Raw genomic sequence first — 23417 nt, forward strand, 5'->3', positions numbered from 1 at the left:
TAGATGACATCAAGATTGAAAAACTGGTTCACTAGAAGAATAATACCCTCAACAACAAAAAAGGGGAAGTTTTTGTAAGAAAGAGGCTAGGTTTGGGAGACAAATAAGTTGTGGTTTAGACATGTTAAATCTTCAATGCTTACAAAATAGCTAGTTCAAAATGTCTTTTGGGCAGTTTATGATACAGGACTAGAGCTAAAGAGAAAGATTATTGCTGGATATAAAGCTTTGAAAGACATCTACACAGAAATGACAATAGGCCCTCATGGGAACTTGTGAGGCTGGCAAGCGACAGAGGAAATAAATTAAGATAGTACTTTGGGGTAGACCTACATTGAGTGGGCATGAATCATTTATTTCTTTTGTTTGAAAAATCTTTTTTTCTTTTAAAGGTTTTATTGATGATTTGTTTCTCTATTACAAATCCTTAAGATTATGCTCAATTCATGAAAGATATCTTACAACAAAGTAAAGTAGGTAAATAAACTAATAATATAATGATCTTTTCTGAAAGTATCTGTTTTTATCTGTAGCATCCCTCCAGTTCTCTACTAAAAAAATTAACAAAAATCTTTTCTCCCCTTCATCCCTATGTTATTAAAAAAGAAAAATTACTATATATGTTTCTCATACTAGACATTAGATCCATCATCACCTCTTTAATAAATAGCATGGTTCATCATCAGCCCTCTAGAAACATGAATAGTTATTGTAGTGATTATGGTCATTGAAGCTTTCAAAATAGTTGTATTTTTTTCTTATAGTGTTTTATCATTGTACAGATTGTTGTCTTAGTTCTGATCATTTCATCCTTATTAGGTTTATACAATACCTATTCATTGTTATAATACTGATGTTACAATATAATTATTTTTCCCTGTTCCTGCTTACTTCACTCTGCATTAGTTCATGTAAGTGTTCCCAATGTCTCTTTAGAAATCATCTTTAGAAAGCCTCGTTTCTTACAGCACCTTAATCAGCATATTCACTTCATGATATACCACAACTTATTCAGCCCTTCCTCAATTGATGGACACCTTAGTTTCCAGGGTTTTGTTTCCATAAAAAAACCTAAAATAAATATTTTTGTACATAAAGAACCTTTATATTTTTCTTTGATCTCTTTTGGACATAGGCCTGGTAGCAGTATAGCTAAGGTAAAATTTTTGTAACTGTTTCACATTCCAAACTGATTTTCAGAATACTGATATTTATTTATAATCCACCACAGTGCATCAATATATTTGCTTTCTCACTCACTCCAGAATTTATTGTTTTCCTGTTTTGTGATTTTTGTCACTCAAATGGGTGGAGGGTAGAATATAAGAAGTATTTTAATTTGCATTTTTTAGGGTTGATGAAGTAATAAAAATCCTCTATTATTACTGTTTTATTGTCTATTTCTCCTTGTAATTCATTTAAATTTTCCTTTAAGTTCTTATAGTTATTTAATTGGATTAAGTAACTAAATAAATTAATTTTCTGTTACCTTTCAGCAAAATGTGGTTTTCCTCATCTCTTAATTAAGTCTAATTTTGCTCTTTCTCAGTGTGAAATAATAATTTCAAATTGAATTTTTTTATTGTTCAGTTAAAACTGCTCTAACTCCTTAATTTTGTTTGGTTCTAGATTTCAAATATGTTTTTTGTAATTAACATATTGACGGATTTTGCTTTGTAATCCATTCTGACAAGCTCTTCCAATTTAGAAGTAAATCTATTCTATTTCTTTCTTGGTAAAAATTCTGGAGTGTTTTGTCATTTCATTTTTAGACTTTTTTTTTTTTTGAAGAGGCAATTGGGGTTAAATGACTTGCCCAGGAGACACACAGCTTATAAAGCTAAATTTGAACTCAAGTCTTCTATCCATTGTGCCATCTAGCTGCCCCTATAGCTCATTTTACAGAAGAGGAAATTAAGGAAAACAAGGTAAAGTGACTTGCCCAGAGTCACACAGTAAGTCTCACTAGTAAGTGTCGGAAATCAGATGTGAACTCAGAAGACACTACCTAGGTGCCTTCATCCTGCCTTCAGTCCAATATAAATACTGCTAAGAATTAAGTAATTACATGATATTTCTAAATTTGAACCTCTTTTTCAAACTGTTGCACACCTTCTTCAGTCAGTTTTTTTTTTTTTTTTTTTTTTCCAAGGGGGCTGAGAATCAATGTTGGTCCTTGGGTTAATGATTTAGATTTAACGTTGGCATTTTAATTTAGATTATAGGCATCAAATGATTGAGGGTTGGATGGGATCCTAGGAATCACCTAGTCCAAACCCCTCAAGTTACAAATGAGAAAAATGAAACTTTTGAGGCATTTTTGTGCAGGCATAGTTGAGGAATGAAGGGATATCAAGCTTAAACAGAAGATATGCAGAGAAATCCAGACTGTGGTAGGATTTTACATTAGATTAGGAAGTATTCAGATAGTCCAATTTTACTGGCTCCATAGATATAAAAAGAAAAAAAAACACCAAAAAACCAAAAAACAAAAAACCTTCTTTCCCCTTTCCTTTCCCTTAATTTTTAAATAAATATATACATGAGTAATCAGTATTATTTCCTTGTAATTTTCACAAATATAAAAATCTTCTTTAACAGCCTGCTCCTCCTCAAATAATTTCATAATAAAGCATTAAAACACCTAAGCTTATATTTTTCTTCCATTGGCAAATCAGGATGAGATATTCTTAAATATTCTGCCCATAACAATCAATGGAATATCATAATGTTAAGATTATTTGAAACTTCAGTAAAAAGATTCATTAGTTTACTTCTCTACATTTTCCAGGGAGAAGAACAAGATTATTCTTTAAAATACATTGTCTCTATTTTGTCCAGTGAAGTTTTAGATGACTCAGCAGCAAAGTTGTCTCAGGGACTTACAACAAATAATGTTTGAATCAAGACTGTTATGTCAGGTCAGCTGTGTCATTGTGCTCAAATTTTACACTGAACTAAGCATTAAGCTGATTGACAAAAGTAGAAATCTGATCATTCCTACACATACATTCAATTTTACTTTTAAGTTACCAAAAAAAAAAAATTATGGTTCTTTACTTTGATAAACTATTTAAGAAAAGTATATGGCAAATAGAAGATTCAAATTGATAAAAACTACAATTTCCTCAAAATGAAAATGATTAAGAGCTTGTTAAAAATGATCAGAAAAAATTATCTTGTACAGCATGATATTTGTGGAAACCTACATAGAGGAATTGCACATTTTAACATATATTGGATTACTTGACGATTGGGGAAGTAAGGGGAAGGGAGGGAGAAAAATAGAACATGAGGTTTTGTAGGGGTGAATTATCTCTATATGTATTTTGAAAATAAAAAGCTATAATTTTAAAAAATGATCAGAAATACATGATTGTTCAAATGTGCAAATAAATAGTACATGGTGTTTTTTTTTTTTCAAGTCAAAATGCTTCTGTCACTTAAACTGTAAAAAAGGAGATTTAGGTTTTTTAATTTCTCATAACAAGTTAGCTCTAAGTAAATTCTCATGGAAAATAATAAAAAAGGCAACTTTTTTTTAATTGGCTGAACATAAAATAACATTTATCATTTAAAATTCAGATACATGGAGACTATTAAGCCATATTCATATGAGCCATACCACCAAGCAAAAAACATTATAATAATTAATATTTGTTGCTATTCAGTTGCTTCAGTCACGTCCAACTCTATGTGATTCCATTTAGGGTTTTCTTGGAAAAGATTAGAATAGTTTGCCATTTCCTCCTCCAGATCATTTTACAGATGAAGAATCTGATGCAAAAGGGTTAAATGACTTGTCCAGCGTCACACAGCTAGTGTCTGGGATAAGATTTAAACTCTTTCAGACTCTGGGCCCAGCACTAACTACCGTGCCACCTAGTTTAATAACATATAAATGTAACCTATTAGCTCACAGGACTGAATCTTAAACTCTGGGATCTGTATTTAAAAACTATCTGTTTGAAACTTTCATCAAGTCATAAAATATGAAAGCAGGGAACCTACTTTTTAAAAAAAATCCATCAATTTAGAAGTCATTTAACACGTAGGGTCAAACATCTGAAACATAACCAAAAATTAGCTGATAGCTCTTTTTTTTCCTTAAAGCTTCCTCTGAGGATAATCTACCTCTCAGACTTGTGGAGGAGGAAGGAATTTATGACCAGAGGAGAACTAGAGATCATTATTGATCACAAAATAGAAGATTTTGATTACATCAAACTAAAAAGTTTCTGTACAAATAATACTAATGCAAACAAGATTAGAAGGGAAGTAACAAATTGGGAAAATATTTTTAAAAACAAAGGTTCTGACAAAGGTCTCATTTCCAAAATATATAGAGAACTGACCATAATTTATAAGAAACCGAACCATTCTCCAATTGATAAATGGTCAAAGGATATGAACAGACAATTCTCAGAGGAAGAAATTGAAACTATATCCACTCACATGAAAGAGTGTTCCAAATCACTACTGATCAGAGAAATGCAAATTAAGACCACTCTGAGATACCACTACACACCTGTCAGATTGGCTAAGATGACAGGAACAATTAATGACAAATGTTGGAGGGGATGTGGGGAAATTGGGACACTAATACATTGCTGGTGGAGTTGCGAAAGAATCCAGCCATTCTGGAGAGCAATCTGGAATTATGCCCAAAAAGTTATCAAACTGTGCATACCCTTTGACCCAGCAGCGCTACTACTGGGATTATATCCCAAAGAAATACTAAAGAGCGGAAAGAGACATATATGTGCCAAAATGTTTGTGGCAGCTCTTTTTATTGTAGCTAGAAACTGGAAGATGAATGGATGTCCATCAGTTGGAGAATGGTTGGGTAAATTGTGGTATATGAAGGTTATGGAATATTATTGCTCGGTAAGAAATGACCAGCAGGAGGAATATAGAGAGGCCTGGAGAGACTTAAATCAACTGATGCTGAGTGAAATGAGCAGAACCAGAAGATCACTGTACACTTCAACAACAATACTGTATGAGGATGTATTCTGATGGAAGTGGAAATCTTCAACATAAAGAAGATCCAACTCACTTCCAGTTGATCAATGATGGACAGAGGTAGCTACACCCAGAGAAGAAACACTGGGAAGTGAATGTAAATTGTTAGCACTAATATCTGTCTGCCCAGGTTACATGTATCTTCGGATTCTAATGTTTATTGTGCAACAAGAAAATGATATTCACACACATGTATTGTATCTAGACTATATTGTAACACATGTAAAATGTATGGTATTGCCTGTTGTCGGGGGGAGGGAATAGAGGGAGGGGGGGTAATTTGGAAAAATGAATACAAGGGATAATATTATAAAATATATATATATATATAATTAAAAAAAAAAAAAAAAGCTTCCTCTGAGAAAATGGTACAAAGTCAATGGACTTAAAATTCACATGCTTAATTAAGTGGAGTGTTCTTGGGACCCTCTATCTTTGCAATTTTTATTTTGCATACAATCCTGGTAAGCTTGCTTATGTGATCTGTTCTATTCATTCAACAAACTGAAGTAAAACAAAAACAATTGTTAACATGGAGATAGTGTTATATGGTAGATGATAAAGAGCTTTTACATTCAAGAAAATTTAGATCGAAGCTCCACCTCTGACACAAAGTAGATATTTGACTCTGACCTCAGAGGCTTTGGTCATCTCTCTAAACTACAAAGAAGGTCCCATGAATTCAATCACCATCTCTATGGGGATGATTCCCAAATCTACTTCTCCTGTTCTATTCTCTCTGCTGACCTCCAATTATGTACCTCCAGTTGCCTTTCAGACATTTAAAATTCTCTCCACACTCCAATCCATCCTCTAACAAAGTGATTTTCCTTAAACACAAGTCCAACCCATGCAACCTCTTTACATAATCATCTTCTATTCTTTTTTTGTTTAATTAAAGCTTTTTATTTTCAAAACATGCATGGATAATTCTTCAACATTAACTCTTGCAAAAACCTTGTGTTCTAATTTCCCCACCCCTCCCTCACTTCAGTCCATCAGGGGCAAGTAATCCAATATATGTTAAACATGGTAAAATATATATGTTAAATCCAATATATGCATACATATTTATACAATTATCTTGCTGCACAAGAAAAATAAAATCAAACAGGAAAAAATGTGAAAGAAAATAAAATGCAAGCAGACAACAACAAAAAGAGTAAAAATGTTATGTTGTGAACCATACTCAGTTCTCACTGTTCTCTCTCTAGGAATCACCACCTATTCCAATATCTTTCCCAAGAAATCCCCATATGGAGTCACACAGAGTTGGACATACCTGAAGCAACTGAACAACAACGAATATTAGTTATTATAATGCTTATTGCTTGGTGGTATAACTCAGATGTTTTGGGCAATGACTACTCGATTGAATTCTTCAATCCAGTGATACAGGTCTCTTTCTTTCCATGAATCAGACTCTCCCTATCTCTTCACTCTAGTTACTTTTTTTCTGTGTGTCCTTCATCCCTGGAATATTCTCTTTTTCTCACTTCTGTCTACATTTTAAATAAAATCTCATCTCCTGGAAACTGTTTCTAGCTTTTTTTAATTCTAGCTCCTTCCCTCTATTATTTATTATCTATTTATCCTGTGTATAGCTTGTTTGTATATTTTGTTTGTTATTTCTCCCATAAGCTCATGGAAGATAGGGACTCTTTTGCCTCTTTTTCTATACCCAGTGCTCAGTTTAATAAATGTCAACTAGTTGACTAATTCAAAAGGATATACAGCCATTAAGACAGGAAAGGATGCAATTTTTCCCCATTAACAATTAAAAATGTAAAACTTTAGAATTTAAATATAACAACTTTGATCCATCTATCATGGGGAGCAATTTGGAACTATACCCAAAGGACTGTAAAACTATGCATACCCTTTGATCCAGCAGTGCTACCACTAGGTCTATATCCTAAAGAAATCATAAAAAAGGAAAAAAGTCTTCTGCAAAAATATTTGTAACAACTCTTTTCGTGGTAGCAAGGCATTGAAAATTAAGTGGATGCCCATCAAATGGGAAATGACTGAATTGTGGCATATGAATGTGATGGAATACTATTGTTCTATAAGAAATGACAAGTAGGCTGATTTCAGAAAATGGAAAAACTTACATGAACTGATGCTGAGTACACAGTAACAGCAAGATTGTGTGATAATCAACTGTAATAGACTTAGCTCTTTACAGCAATAGTGATCCAAGGCAAGTCTAATAAACTTGGGATGGAAAATGCCATCTACATTCAGAGAGAGAAACTATGGAGGATTGACTGGATTAAAGCATACTATTTTTACCTTATTTTTTTTCTTTCTTGCAGCTTTTCCCTTTTGCTATAATTTTTCTTTCAATATGACTAATATGGAAATGTGTTTAAAATTATTGTACATGTATAACCTACATCAGTTTGCTTGCTATGTTGGGGGGGGTGGTTAACAGAGGGAAGGAGAAAAAAATTTGGAATGCAAAATCTTACAAAAATAAACTATCTTTACATGCAATTAGAAAAGATAAAATATTGCACTTGCACATTCTCAGTAACCCAACCAAACTGGACCAGTTCTTATCCCTTTAACATATGCCCATATTTTTCAGATTCTGTGTCTTTTTTCATGCTATTCTCTATGCCTAGAATCTCTTCTTTCTCAACTCTGTACCTAATAAAAACTGACATCCTCTGATTCAAACAACTATTTCTTGAAGAAGAAATCTTCCTTGGTTAACAATTTCTCCCCATCATATTTGTCACTCTCACCCATCCTATGAATTATTATTTTTTAATTCATGTTTGCTACACAGATCTTGATGCCAAGGGGAGAGATATGCAGATACTGTTCTTTCTGCTGTAGGAAAGATTCCTCTATAGTTTCAATTTCCTCCTTTATATCTATCCCACAGTGGTGGTGTTTTGCTTTTTTTGGCTTTTTTTAGACTGATAAAAAGAGGTTTATTATTGGCATTGGAAAGTCAGCCTTTGCTCTGCATGAATAAAAAGCCTGAATTCCTTAATGGCAAAGTCCTGACACAGAAGTAACGTTTCCAGTAGAGAAATCCCGACAGAGAAGTATAAAGTCTTAGATGAGAGAGTTAAAAGAGAATATCTTTCCAGTGGGCAGAAGTTTGCTGCTATGGGAGGGAGAGAGAGAGACTGCTTCGTATAGCATGGCATGGCATGTTAGGTCCTCTGCCACAGTGATAGTGTTTTAAGGATAAAATGATATAAGCAAAGCATTTTGCAAATGTTAAAGTACTATTTAAGTATGAGTATTGTGATTGATATTATTATAATTATCAGCACTATCATTACTCTCTGACATAGAATCAGCTAGGAAAAGAATAGTTAATGTTGTCCAAATCTTCCTCCCTGTAACTTCCAGTTATTAGTTTTAGATATGTCTTCTGGAGTCAGTGGACTAACTCTTCTTCTCCTCTCCTACATGATATATGTTCATTATGATGAATCCATGAATCATCAGAGAGATACTCCTAGCATTAGTGAAGATTACAACTTATCCATGCCCTCCAAATCCTCTGTGAATCTTGTTCATGTTTTTATATAAATCATCTATAAAGAATCTATTTGACATATTAGAGACCTTCCTTTGGCTCTTCCAGTATTCTACCAATCCCAGGAAAACACTTAAACATTTTTTTTTAAAAGCCTTATCTCTTCTATGCCCAAAATTCCATTTCTTCAACTAAAACAGGTCATAGTATAAGCCTCCTACCTCACCTTGGCTTACTTTCCTTTCCATATACAAATCATATTGCACAAGGTGCTAGAGATTACATAATCTTGAAAAACAGTCCTTATCCTTAAGGAGTTAATAATCTAACAGTAAAATATGACACAGCAAGATTATATATTGCTCTCCTTTGTACTCCTTCAGGGTTGATAATTGAAAGGAAACTCAATTGGCATGATCCGGATTTTATTTTTTGGATCAGATTTGTGCTTTCCATTTGTTTGAGGAACTCAAAATGAGAAAACTGTATTTATATTGTTTTTCCAGTCATTTCAGTTGTCTCTAATTGTTTGTGATCCTATTTGGAATTTTCTTGAAAAAGATATCGGAATGGTTTGTCATTTCCTTCTTCAATTTATTTTACAGATGATGAACTAGGCAAATTAGGTTAAATGACTTGCTTAGGGTCATTCAGCTAGTAAGTATCCAAAGTTGAATTATAACTCAGAACTTCCTGACTCCAGAGTTGGCATTCTATCCATTTCATCCCCTAGATGCCCTGTTATAGATATCTGCTATGCAACTCAGAGAGTAGACTCAGTTACTTAGCCAGAACTAGGATATTGATATTCCTGATTTCAGGACCACCTTTCAGTCCATCATGCTAACCTGCCTTTCATGATGCCTATATATGGTATTAAGCCAGTTTTGTTGATTGTTCCCATTTTCAAGAATATTGTATATAAGTAAACCATATGGGAAGTCTGGAGTCCCCATGAAGTCAAATTATATAATGATAAAATCGAAGCAGATCTAAGCACAGTGCTTATGAAGCTTCTTTGTGACATTCGCCCAGTTTTTTTATGCTAAATAATTCAAAGCTCCTTCAATTATACTGCATTACTTTACATACTCAGGCCATTTAGTCATTTCTTTCACTGCACACTAGCAATTTACTTTCATCCAGATGCTTTCAGCGGGAAATACCCTTGAGGAATTGTATAATCAACTATCCCTTTCCTAACTGATCTAGGAAAGACTAGATGACCACTTGTAGGAAATGCTGTGGAGCAGATTCATGCTATGGTAGAGACAGGACTTGACCTCTAATATGTGTTCATTTGCTTTTTGATTCCTGATATAACTTCCTAGCTGCTATTGCAGCTTCTATAGAGTAATAAAGCCAGGGCACATATTCCTTATTAAAAGGGAAGTTTTTCCATGTGTAGCTACCTATATTTTTTTTTATTGCTGAGATGGCTAAGGCTAATGGAATCTTTTGAGTCTGGAAATTTTGAACTACAGTAGAGGTAAAACTGATGGGGTGTCCATATTACTTCTAACATCAATAAGATAAGACTCTATGAGCTGATGGTCAACTAAACTGAAGCTGGGTGAACTATTTTAGAGTCAGGTCAGAAAAAACAGAATATGTTAAAATTTTCATGCCAATTGGTATTTTCATCAGGTCCAAGTGAGAGATTACTGAACTTCCATATTGGTAGAGAAAAAGAGACCCAATCTCAAAAACTTAAAAAAATTTAAAGAAGAAATTTACAGCAAAAAAAAATCTGATTGAATCTCTCTCAGAATTAAATAATAAGAATTTAAAGAGCAAATAAAAGCCTTGGCATAAAAATAATCTCACAAATGAGAACAGACATGAGCATATCTAAAACATATGCCCTCCAAATGAAGAAGCAATCCACAATTGTGTAATCTGCTACGATTACAGTAAGATTAAATAAATTTAAAAATTAATAAAAAAGCTATGTTCACATGGATTTCCCCAAAATTTCTGAAACTCCTCTGCAGTTCTATTTTAATGAAGTAAAACTAGGTTTACTTTGATAGGAGAATCAGGGACAATGAAAGATTTACATTTTTCCAACTTTTTTCTGTCATCTCTAGTTTCTTACATTTATAACTAAAACTTGTGCCTTAAATACTTTATATTTTTATGGAGTACTTAAGTTTCATGCTATTTGTGTAAAGTTGGGGAAGATATTTTATTTTTCCCTCTGGGTTTATTCTGTTTTAGCTAAAGTCATCAGAAACAACCTTAACTTTGTACTTTTATGAGGCCTCTTTCAAAGTGTGTTGACTTTGTGGGTTGTTGGTTTGGTTACAAGACTGAAGATTTGTGGTTGGCAAAGTGTAGTACTTCTAAAAATACATAATTGAGAAATCAACCAATACAATTGTGAACGGGTGAAAGAAAGAGCTCCAACAGGCAAGCAAATCCCTTCATCCTATGCTAAAGAATACTTGCTCTGGCAAATTTCACTATATATATGGCCTAATCCTCATTTAACTGGAAAATAACATTAACTTCTCCACCAAAAAGTCCACACAACTGTTGTGTTATTATATTTCAGTCTTGAAATTACTTTAGAAAAATTCTGTTGCAGCATTTTGGGTGTGTTCATTATTTTGGGTAACTTTCCCCTTTTAAAGTCATTTGACACTATTATTGTAATATTAAAAGAGGTAACATTTTCTCAAAAATTTTAATCAATATTTCTATAATGTTTCATTTAAATGCCCCTCCCCTTACATTTAAAAGAAATGAATGCACAAAGAACATATAATGATAGAAAAGTTTTGTCATATATTTCAAGGGAAATAAAACTGAGGAAGCTGGATTCTTAGGATAAGATCTACTTTCAAGAGAGGAGTTAATGCCAGTGAAAGGAGTTTCCATTTACTTTTAGCTTCTGTTTCAAATGGCATGAAACTCCAATGAAATTTCACGACAAAAAGATAACTCAAATAATCGCCATCTAAAATGTGACCTTCACCTTTTTCTCTCCCTTTTTTTTTTTTTTAAACCATACAGAGTTCATTCCAGTTTTGACTAAAGACCAAATACCTGCTAAATCCCAACAGGAAAGTCTAGTTATTTCCTTTATTAGGGTTCTGTTTACATTTCCATTGTCAAGGTTAATCATTTGTTTAAATAAGATGTTGAGTCTTAAAAATATTAGTAACCATGATTTTTTAAAAAAAAGTTTTAATTTATCTACAAGTACATTTGAAGTTCACTCATGTATTCACAGGAAGGATCAGGGCCATGTGTCTTCAAGGTAGATTTTGTTTAAGCTAAATAAAAATTTCCTAATACATATATAAACATCCCTATTCATTAATGTTTAGTCTTCTTGGTAAAAGGCAACATATGCATTTGAAAGGTGCTTATATACTTAGAAATTAGTCCAATTTCCTACTTGCTAAATATATTACAATTAGAGTCTAAATTTTTAACTACATTATTCAATATAAACATTATTCACTAGACACTATTTAATATATGTTCAAGAACTTAACACTGTTGTGGATCAGAATTTTGGTAAATATTAATGACAAGTGTCCATTATTTTTTGGATCCTTATTCATTTTTATTAAAGACAATATTAATTGGTAAATACAGACATTATACAGTTTTCAGACATTAGTTAACATGCCCACTCACTGAATAAAAACAAAATATCACTTGTGTCTGGAATTCCATGTTCCTTGACTAAAAACAAATTCTAATATATGCTTACTCAGTTGACATAACCTTCTAGAGGTAAGATTTTTTTTTCTTTTAAAAGGATAAATATAATTTTGATCAATCATATAAAAATCACTTGAATTTTTATATTGTCATGAATGCATATGAAAAAGGCCAAAGGTATGTAAAGAAAACTATCAGTATATATGGTAATTCTAATAACATCATATAATTATTTAGAATTTTACACCTTTCAAAAGATTTTTACTACTGTTCTATTCAGCAATACAGACAAGCTTCCTGAGACAATTCTATCCTCCCTCTGAAGACATGATGCCTTTGTTTGATATGAAGTGACCTTTTGCACTTTACATGTAGGAGGAAAGAAACGGCAGTAAACAACCTATGCCCTGGGATCATAGGACTTTGCCATCCAGAAATGGGAGTCATGAACAGAATTTGTCACTGGAAGTTTAATGTAACAGATAACCTACAAACTGGAAAATTATCATCTCATCTCAATATATGTTATTTTTAATACTCTGGTATGAAAATAACAATAATGCCACTACAAAAAAAAATCTTATTTATATAGTGCTTTAAAGTTTACAAGTGCTTTTCTTACATTTGTTGAGTTTTAGAGTAGTTAAAGCTTGTCATGTGGTGACAGTGCCAGAACCAGAATATTTTCACAAGTATAAAATGAATATTGAACATTTTAGGAACATTATATGTTCTACAGAGTATTTTAAATTTTAAATTTTAAAACCTTTGCATTAATTTTTATTTTTATCTTTTTCTCAAGTGAAATGGATTAGGTTTAAGTTCAGTACTGAAGATGAAATAATACTGTATCAACAAGTGCCAAAATTCAGAGTATAAAATAAATACTTAGTGGTATTCTGCTGAAAACTACAAAAACTAGAATGAACATTTTAATTTTCTTTTTTGAGAATAGTCATCTAAAGTACAAAGATAAAACTATCCTCTAAATTTGCCTGCATGTGTATACTGTGGAATTAATTTTCTAAAACACAGAACAGATCAATGGCTTGAAAAAAATATGGAAAAGAAAAATGATGTAGGGAAAAATATACCTATCATCTATTTAAAATAGGATTAATTGGCTTTTATTCTTATGCTAAAAGACCCCATCTAGCAGATCACTAAAAGCATTAGCAGAGAAAAATTACAATTCCATATTTCATCCACAGGTATTATAAAGTACAGTCTATATTTATACAGTGTTTATGAATTTTTTTTATTATTGTGTTTAGAATTGTTTCCAACTCTCCTCAATATTTCCAATGTTCTAACTTCATTGATGATTACTTTAAGAATTATGGCTGGCATTAAGTAGTATGCTGTCTATATTTCCTTTAAGTATAATGACTATTGGTTTAGTTGTCCTACCAATAGAGTGGTGGTTATATTTGGTATCCCACAACTATTTCCTTCACAAGAGTAGCATATTTTAAGTCAAAGTAAGCTCAAGCACAAACTCCTGGGAAAGTTTTTCTTCATGTTATTTTTTAAAGCTACATTCTCTTAGTCGCTAATTTGTATGACCACTAAACTTATAAAAGCACTAATTTTAATTAAAGAAATTCTAATATAATTCAATATAGTGTTCTTGTCATTACAAAAAGTAAAAATGATGGCTTTTTAAAATGAAGTAAAACTGACAAGTTTTGCATCAACTTGGAAAAAGTGGAATTTTAAAGCTTTATTATTGTAAATTTTAAGGGATGAAATGCTGAATGAAAAACAAGGTAAAGGCCATTATTCCTAAGTCATCTTTATGATTGAATAGATATTTCAATATATTTGTGTTAGGGTATGACCAAAAAACAAACAAACAAAAAAAAAAAAACTAAGCCATCTCATTTTAATGTTAATTTAATGCAACACAAGCCTTGCCTCATTAAAAACAAAAACCAAAAAGTAACACATGGTATTCTGGGAAGCTACTTGTATTTTGGGCAAGGTTTTTAACCTTTTGGCCCCAGTTTCCTAATCTGAGAAGTCAATGGAACAAATAGTTTCTAAAGTCCCTTCCAGCGCTAGATATTCAGGGGGCACCAAGCTAGAGGGCCCCGTTAAGAATTTTTTTTTAATTACTTGCTTATACCTCCTTTTCTATACCTCCTTTTCTCTCCTTTTCAGTTAACTAATTTACTTGGAACTCAGTCATTTTGTACTTTGTAATAGGAAACATATACTGTGCCATACCTGTGTAGATGAATATATTTACTATTGAAGATGGGAATACCAAGAAATCTTACTCCAGTGTCTAGAGGCAGGTTATCCATCTGCCAGTTCTTTGATTCTTCTCCAAAAATGACTAGTTTTATTGTCTTTCTACCCAGGTTACTTATACCTTTGGAATCCAATTCTTACCGTGCAACAAGAAATTTGGTTTTACTCACATATACTATATCTAGGTTACATTGTAACACATTTAATATGTATGGGATTGCCTGTCATCTAGAGAAGAGAGTAGAGGGAAGGAGGGGAAAATTTAGAAAAATGAATATAAAGGATAATGTTGTAAAAAAAAATTACCCATGCATATGTACTATCAAAAAAATTATAATTATAAAATTAATAAAAAATGACTAGTTTTCTACATTAACAATGAACAATATTTCCTTTATCAAAATGTCAAAAAAGAACAGAGGATGAAAAAATAAAATATCTCTCTGTTTATATAATTCAAAATAAATGACAGCAAAAGAAATGTTTTTTTTCTGCAACATATGGATACAAATCAATGATGTGTGATTATTGACACAAAGGAGGGACCTTCAACATAAGTATAGGGGTGTGTGTGTGTGTGTGTGTGTGTGTGTGTGTACATATGCATACTTTTATTTAAATAACCAAAAAATGAAAATTAAATGGAAAATATGGAATAAAATGTTTGCTATTCTCAGTTATGGTCCCTTAATTTGAACTATGGTAAAATGTATTCTTTTCAAATAGTTAATTTGGCATTGATACAGTAATGAAATATTATTATAAATTTGTTGTTGTTTCTTAAGGCACTTGGCAATTTAGTTTCATCTGAAATTGCAATGCACTATTCATTTCCAATTACTTAAAGACTATTCACAGAACATTTTAGGTAAAAATCCTATCTAAAATAAATGTCATGTTTATTTCAACACTTGAACATGTAATACTATTCATTTAAAACTTCATTTTAACTTCTAAAAAGATTTTAAACCATGTTGAATGCTATATACTTTATGAATTGTCATTTTAAACATATCTATGACTTTTAGAAGCATTTAAGTGGACCATATATTCTAATATATAAGAAATGATGCTACTATTTTTATATTATATCAGAAAGTAAAAATAGGATATCTTACAATTTAAATTGAGGTATTAAAATCTTTGAAATATTCTACTTAATACTTGGCTACCTTTTAAATTAAACTATATAAATATGAAAAATAAAATTTTATATGGCTATTCAAACATAAATGGAAACATATGTGAAATTTTTCAAATGTATTATTGTTATATTTATCACATTGTCCAACTTCAAATATGAAAAAAAATCTTCCAGAACAAGGATTTTTAAAAGTTTATGTGTTTATATTCTCTTATGCTTTCATTTACTATAACAAAATAACTAAACATTCACATATGTAAAAATTTATGAAGTTTGGAAAAAGAAAAAAAAAATTAATTAAAGAAATTTTAGGTAGCCCAAGAAAGAAAAAAAGAGTTCAATTTTATCTGCATTATCTCTGGATCCTTTCATACACTTAAAGAAATCTACACCTATGGTTAAAGCTGTGTAGCTCCAGCTCTGCTTACTTTTAATAACTACCTTGATCCTTTTTTGATATGCACTATATGCCAAAAGGGTTAATTAATTGTTCTGTTGCCCTTAAAACCAAAGTTGTTTATAATAATAAACAAAATTATTATAGTAATAAGTCATGTCAACTTGAGGTTTGTTTTTTTTTTTTTGTTGTTGTTGTTATTTGTTATTGTTGTTTGGTTCTGTTTTGGTGAGGGAATTGGTAGCTCTGAATCTGTGATTCATTAGAGTGGGGAGGAGGAAAGCTACTTTGGTCATGTAGATATGAAACTTGGCTATAACTTTCAGTTCTAAAGATTCAAATGGGGTCCTAAGAAAACTAAGTGACTTGTCTGCTTCTTACATTTATTATCTGTCAGAAGTGGAACTTGAACCCAAGCTGCTTGGATCAAAAGTCTGCCCTTTTAAGCATGATTTTTTTCAATATATTAAGAGATAAAAAATATATCTATGCCAAATTTCTAAGATCAAATCATTAATACAAAATGTTTTTGAATACTGTAAGTATAATGGGCCCCCAGTCTTATCATTTTTCTTCACAAAGGTTTAAAATAGGATTCAAGGCTGTCAAATTTTTCAAATTTCAACCAACATCTGATGAAACATCTTAGAAAAACAGCTTTGAACTAGGAGTCAGAAGACCTGGGTTCTACATTTAGCTCTGACGTTAATTAGTTGTATGTCCTTGGGAATGAACACCTGGTTTCTCTGTGCCTCAGTTTCCTTGTTTACAAAAATGAAACAACTGATTTAGATAATCTTTAACCATCCAATTAACCCTGAATTTCTATCCTCCTATGAAAACATCATCATTAAAATATCTTTACCAACCACAAAAATAACACGCAACTGTAGTCATATCAAAAAAAAAAAAAAAAAGTTATACCTGCTTTAAAAAAATTCAACCTCCCTTGACTTATGTGAAAATAAAGTTTTTGTAAAATAATGATACATTCAGTATTTATAAAGGTTCCACATTACTGAATAGTAATATCCAATACTAAGCTAGTCTGAAAATCAATTGATTCTTAAAGACTTAATTTAAAATATAAAATTTAAATTAAAATAAGACAGCAGTAAACTGTAGAACAAGCTATTTACTGTTATTCCCACAGAATTTCTAATATAGATAAGACGTTTATTTTTTAATAAATTAACCTTTCTCTGTAGTATTTTGTTAAAAAAAAAAAAGTAAGATTTTATAGCATAGAATTTTAAATTAAGACCACTGGTAAGGAAAAAGAAAATAAAACAAAAATCACTGGATTCAGATTCATAAGACTCGAATTTTAGTTGTATCACCTTGGGTATATCACAATATAAAATTTCTTTCCTCAACTAAAAATGAGGTAATTACTACTAGGCCTAACCTAACTCAGAATTGCTATAACACTGCACTTGATCCTTATGTGGGAAAATGCTTGGAAAAGTCATAAAGCTTTATACAAATGTAAGGTATTAAATTATTGTTATAAGGTACAAAACTACTAATATAGTTTCTTTGGTTTTACAAAAATCATTTAACTTTGCCATAAAACAGAAAACAAATAAACAAACCAGGAAACCTTCATAGAATTTTATTACAATGGTGTAATATCTTTTGGTCTCAAATGATTATTTCATAAATTATATGTTACTTCAATCATGATAAATCACTGAACAACCAATAATTCCAGACAGGATTCAAAACTAGATTTAGGTACATGAAAATTTGAATAACTTTCCTGCTACTAACAACAGACTTGTATTTTTAAAAAATTATCTTCAGCAAGTCAATCAAATCTCTGACTTTTATATTGCTCTCAAAGAAGCTTATCAAACAAATTTTGGAGCTAATTCAACTCAATATTACCAACACCAATTTTTGAAGGGACCAATGATAATTCACTTTAATACTTCATTAAACAGATTAAATGATGAAATAAACATTTAATTTAACATAGAATGTACTTTAACATCATTTGCTTGGATTACATAATCCAGATCACATTAAACTTTAGGTATTAAACAAAGGTATGCATTCTCAACTGATTTGAGTATATAATGATAAGACAATGGGCAGGCCTACCATATTTCCAAAGAGAACTAAAAATTTTCAAGTCAGCTGCACTGATTCCTAATTTTCCTTTCTTTTATTTTTCTTTCTACTTGAAAATATCACATTTAAGTAACTTAATATTTCTATGAAAAGTTTTATCTACTAGAAAACTACAATTTATTAAGCAGCTTATTTTTTAAAATAAACTTGTAGTTTCAAAATTATTCTAAATTAGGTACTCTAGATTCATTAGCATACAAAGACTAGAATTCTTTGCCATTCTCAATTTTGATCTGCATGCCTATGAATACAGGGCTATCTTCATCTGTTTCTGAACTCATAAAAACAAGACATGGTAGAGTACCCAGAAAAAGCCATATTTCACTTCATTTTCTTGTTCAAAATACATAATTATCTTTATACTTGTTAAGAATCACCCATAAAATATTCTTTATTGATCTTATACTAACTTATGTGACAATTTCATCTGTTCAAATAGAAGCAAAACTACTAAGTTCATCTGTTACACTTCTTATCTCAAAATCAAGATTATTTAAATTCTTTTTTTTCAAAGGACTCTGTCATTTTAGTTAACTTACCCAACAAGTGAGCAATTAGAAAGTGTATGTGGGTGTATTCTGCAGTCACAGCTTTCTGTACAACCTAGTTCTAAGTTAAATTCCAGCTCCATAAAATGTTTGAATTATTTTATCTTTAACATTCAAAGTAGAAGATTTATCACAAGCCAAACCACGTTAGGAAATATGAGTCATGAAATAAAAATCAAGGCAACTTCTATCATTCACTGCATTACACTAGTTAAAAACATCAGAATATGCTACCCAGTAAATAGCTGATCTTGTCAATATAAAAACTTACATTATCCAAAATTTTCAATGAATGTCAATAAGGTATCACAGGAAAAATTTTAAACTCAACTTTAGTCAAAGCAAGTTGGATACAGATTTCCTTTTTAAAAAATACATTCTATCAGACTCTCATATAGCAACACCTCAAGTTTATGTTAATCACACAAAAATAAACTTTTAAATTTATTTCTGTAAGCAATAACAGTCATCAAAAATGGCAGATACTAAAGTTCCGCTATATAATACAGGCCATGAACCAAACTAGCATAGCACTCTACTACAAACCATCAAAAACCAATTGTAATTCTAGCCAGAATACACTTTACCTTTTTCCATCTGAAATGATGGATATGAGTATTAAAAATAAACTAGATTGTTATTTTCCTGCTAATTCTATGGAGTCACAGAAAACATATCACTTACTTTTCTTTTTTCCCAACCTTTTATTACCAAAATGAATGCCTGACAAAACATTTCAATTTCTTAAAATTTTAAGGTAAGCATTTAGTCATTATTAATAAATTGTATGCTCTCCTTATATAGAAACAATGCTGTTTCATAAAATCATCCTTTTACAATTAGACTTTATGAAAACAGGAACAAGCTTGACATTAATTTAAGAAAACCCCCAAACTCCTGCTGAAATGTTTACATACATTCAAAGAACACCAAAAGTTTCCTAAATTAAAAAAATCTAACTAACTTTATTGAAATAGGTACAAACTCTACAGGAAGCTCTCTCAATAGAGCATTTCAACAATCTTATTTGAGTCCTCTCGTAAAAAAACAAAAACAAAAACAAAAACAAAAACAAAAAAAAACTTTTGTCATATTAGTTAAAAATTACAACCTCCTAAAATATTTAACCCGAGACTTACCTGTGAATAGTCAAAGTCAGAAAGAGGGGCTATGCTCTTGATATAGTCTGATCGAAATTGGTTGTCTGGGTTGGCCAATGGAACTGGGGGTATTAAAGTGCTCATTGCTGAAACTATTGTCTAAAATTGGAAAAAAAGAAAAAAAAAAACAAATATTAATCTGGATAAATGTAAAACAGAGTCAAAATATATTCATCCAATATGACAATAAGATGGGATTTTATTTTAGATTATCTTAAAAAGCAATATATATATATATACACACATATATATTTATATATACACACATATATACTTATATATACACACATATATATTCTCCAATAAGCAGATGTTAAACAAAATAAAATTAAAATGTATTCTTACCACAATAGCATCTTTAACATTTTTCCGGATGTCCAGTATTTTCTGTTTCTTTTCTCTGTATTAAAACAGAATTATTAACAATTTAATTCACCAATCCTTTCAACCCATTCACTGAGCAGGATTTCAAAATCTTCAGCTATTTCTTTGGCACTTAAACCTTCAACATGTATTCATTGCCTTGTCTCTGCAGCAGGTATCAAGTGCAGCAACAGCTTCTTGCTTTTAATTATGTCAGATAAATGCACCAAAGGCCATTAACTGAAAAGCTTTTCTTTGAGAATGGATAACACCCCTCTTCCTTAATGCCCTATGTATGCTAATTATTTTTTGATGTGTATGTATATCTATATATGTTTATATATGTACACACACACTGAATATATATATATCTAAATTTAACTCAGAATAATTATAGCTGCAAACATTGAGTACACAAAACTTCTACATATATATGCATAAACACCTGTCTAAAACATGTTCTTTCTCTCTGTGGCAACCTGTATATATATATATACATATATATATATATATATATATATATATATATATATGGCATATTTACTATCATAAATGTATACACACCAGCATGTGTTTGTAATTGTGTAAATAAGTTGAAATTCAGAAGGTGGCTGAGAGATAATGATCTAGTTATCAAAATAAATGACTAGTAGAAATTTGGAAAAGGGTCTTCAAGACTGACATTCTATATACCCTAAGGCTACATCATAATCAATTACATTCTACTGAATGTTTCCTTTTGGAAGAAAGATTTATTCTAGTCAGTCGAATATGCCTTTATGATTCTTTGTATCTTTATGTCACAAAAATATAAAGAGTGAATGTTTAGTAATTTGCTATGTTAAAAAGTAGTCGCCATGTTGTTGCTACATAGGGGCCTGTGAAAGCACTGCAGTAGCAACAGTATAAGATACAGTAAGGAGATGTAAGGAGAAAAAAATACAACCACAAATTTTCTTACTTAAAAAAAAAAAAAAAAAAGAAAAAATTCCTGGACCATACTGCAAACTTATATATTTGGGAATAACAGTTCTGAGGAGGATACAAGAATGTCACAATAGGTATACAGTTTTGAAGTCAAACAAACAAATAAATAACAAAACTATCACCACTTCTTACTCTGGATTAAATCCATTGACGTGCAGGATCCTCATTTGTTTGACAATAGTGCTTTTTCCTGACTCACCAGCTCCTGCCAAGAAAAAAAAATTAAATTGCAATATGCGTCTTTATACCATTGACATTTCTCCAAACAAAACAGAATTCTTATTCTAAACGAACACATGTACATAACACACATATACCTACATACATACGTTAATTACAGTACAATTACAGATCATTCCAGAAGTGTTCTACTAGCTTTCAAGCTCACAGATACCTTAATTACCAAACAAAATAAGTCCATGTTTGCATTCAACAAATCCCCCACCTTAATTGCCCTCCCCCATTCACATCCAATTTTCCTGTTAGCTTATTGCTTCCCTGCATTTGCAGCCGTGGGAAGCTCAAGCAGTTGCATCCCCCTCCTGCCTTACCCAGTAAAAGCAAACGGTGAGTCGCTTTATAAGCAAGTCTCTCTTTCTGCAACTGCTTCTCTATTTTTTTGTTGGCCTCTCGTCGCTCTTTCTCGTCGAGGCGCTGATCTTCCGTCTTGCTGTTGCCCAAACACCCCATGTCTGCCCGCTGGGTTGGATGTCAGTCAGATATAGTTATGTATTTATGTAAAAAGCAATAATGATTTATAGGTATTTATAGATTCCGTGCGACGGCTTCTCTCTTCCCTGCTGCTAAGATGGTCTCTCGGTGCTTTCCGATCCAAAGCAGGTTTTTCCCTCACCCACCCCCCACCCAACCCCCCCAAATAAAAAAAGAGATGCAAGGAAGATCCACGAAGAGGGATGTTTTTAAAGAAGAAAAAAAATCTGCAGTAGGACTATAAATAGCATACAATGAAGGGGGGGGGGCGGCCCTTCTGGAAAAAAGCCTAATGCTGCGCTCTCTCCCTCTCTCTTCCCTCTCCACCGCACACACACACACCCAGACACACTCCCTATATTTCCCTGTAAAGTCTATTTCTGCTTTCCTCCTAACTCAGCACTGCCTCTTTCTGTGAGACCAGGAAATAGCCCAAGACAGACCCCCAAAGTGCAGAGATTTCCTCCTCTCTTTCTCCCGTCCTGAAAGTCCGTTCGTTTCTGTCTGCCTCTCTCTCCCCCGCTGAGTTCCCTCTCCCTAATGCTCCGCTGCACCTCCAGAGAGGCGATATCCACGGCTTGTACACAGGCGCACACACACGTACCCAGTAGCACCCTCTCAGTGTGAGTGAATGAGAGCACAATTAAAACGCAGCCTCCCTACCAGCAGCGCTAGCTGTCTCTGCCCAAGCTCAGCACTGCCTCTTGCTGCCAGAGAGGTGAACAGCGAACTTTGCATTCTCTTGCTCTCTCTCCCCTCCCCCTTTCCCTAGCCTCTCCCTCCCCTAGGATTTCACTCTAATTCCAAGAATATTTTTTTAAACTTGGGCGGGGGGACGGGGACGGAGGAAAATTGTCTGTCAAGGCCCTGATGAATGTCCTCAGTCTCCACAGACAGTGATGGAGAAGCAGTTGGGGTGGAGAATCTTCCCGGCCCGGCAATCCTGGCCCCCCCTCTTTCCCACTAGGTGGGCGCCGCCGCACCAGGGCCACCTCAGGGCTGCCGCCCCCTCGGCTCCGCTCCTTTGCAAACTTCACGTGGCCCTGAAGCTGCGGGAAGCAGAGAGCCAAAGGCGGAGCTGGTCGCCTTCCACAAGCAGTGTGCAGTGCGGGTGTGAGGTAGACCGATCCATACCCACAAATCAGGGGCCACAGACACACATTCATACCCGCACGCACACACAGAGTTAAAGGGCTCCTCCTGCAACTGATGCACTGAGGCATCTCGATATGCGATGTCATTCTCCCCAGGAGTCTGGATAATTTGGAGGGGAAACAAGCAAAACAAAACCAAGCCAACCGCAAACCAGCCTCTAAAACTGATATTAAAAAGGTCAGTGCAAGTGATCTGCAATTCTGGGCTGAGTGGTTGAAGGGAAAAACATTCCGAGCGACCAAATGCAGTGCGGGATCCCCAGCTCCACACCCATCCTGCGCCTGTTAGAATGCCCCCCGACGGCGGAGATTGATGCATTTTCTGCGGAGAATAAAATAGAGTCTGGAAGCAC

At 32.7% G+C, this 23417-nt stretch overlaps 1 protein-coding gene across 2 annotated transcripts in view; it reads right to left on the bottom strand.

The window, feature by feature from the left end:
* Positions 1–23417, bottom strand: part of GNAL (G protein subunit alpha L) — a 465118-nt gene that overhangs the window by 227273 nt on the left and 214428 nt on the right. The window contains exons 1-4 of one of the 2 annotated variants that reach the window (XM_074274822.1): positions 21751–22262; positions 21332–21404; positions 20195–20249; positions 19829–19948 (exon numbers count right to left, since the gene is read on the bottom strand). In XM_074274822.1, coding sequence (XP_074130923.1) covers positions 19829–19948; positions 20195–20249; positions 21332–21404; positions 21751–21889 — 387 coding nt within the window. In that variant the 5' untranslated portion in view covers positions 21890–22262. Of the gene's footprint in view, positions 1–19828; positions 19949–20194; positions 20250–21331; positions 21405–21750; positions 22263–23417 lie in introns of those variants that run through there. The other variant, XM_074274813.1, reaches the window with a different exon arrangement.

Source organism: Sminthopsis crassicaudata, chromosome 1 (genome assembly GCF_048593235.1).
Source record: "Sminthopsis crassicaudata isolate SCR6 chromosome 1, ASM4859323v1, whole genome shotgun sequence".
NCBI lineage: Eukaryota > Metazoa > Chordata > Mammalia > Dasyuromorphia > Dasyuridae > Sminthopsis > Sminthopsis crassicaudata.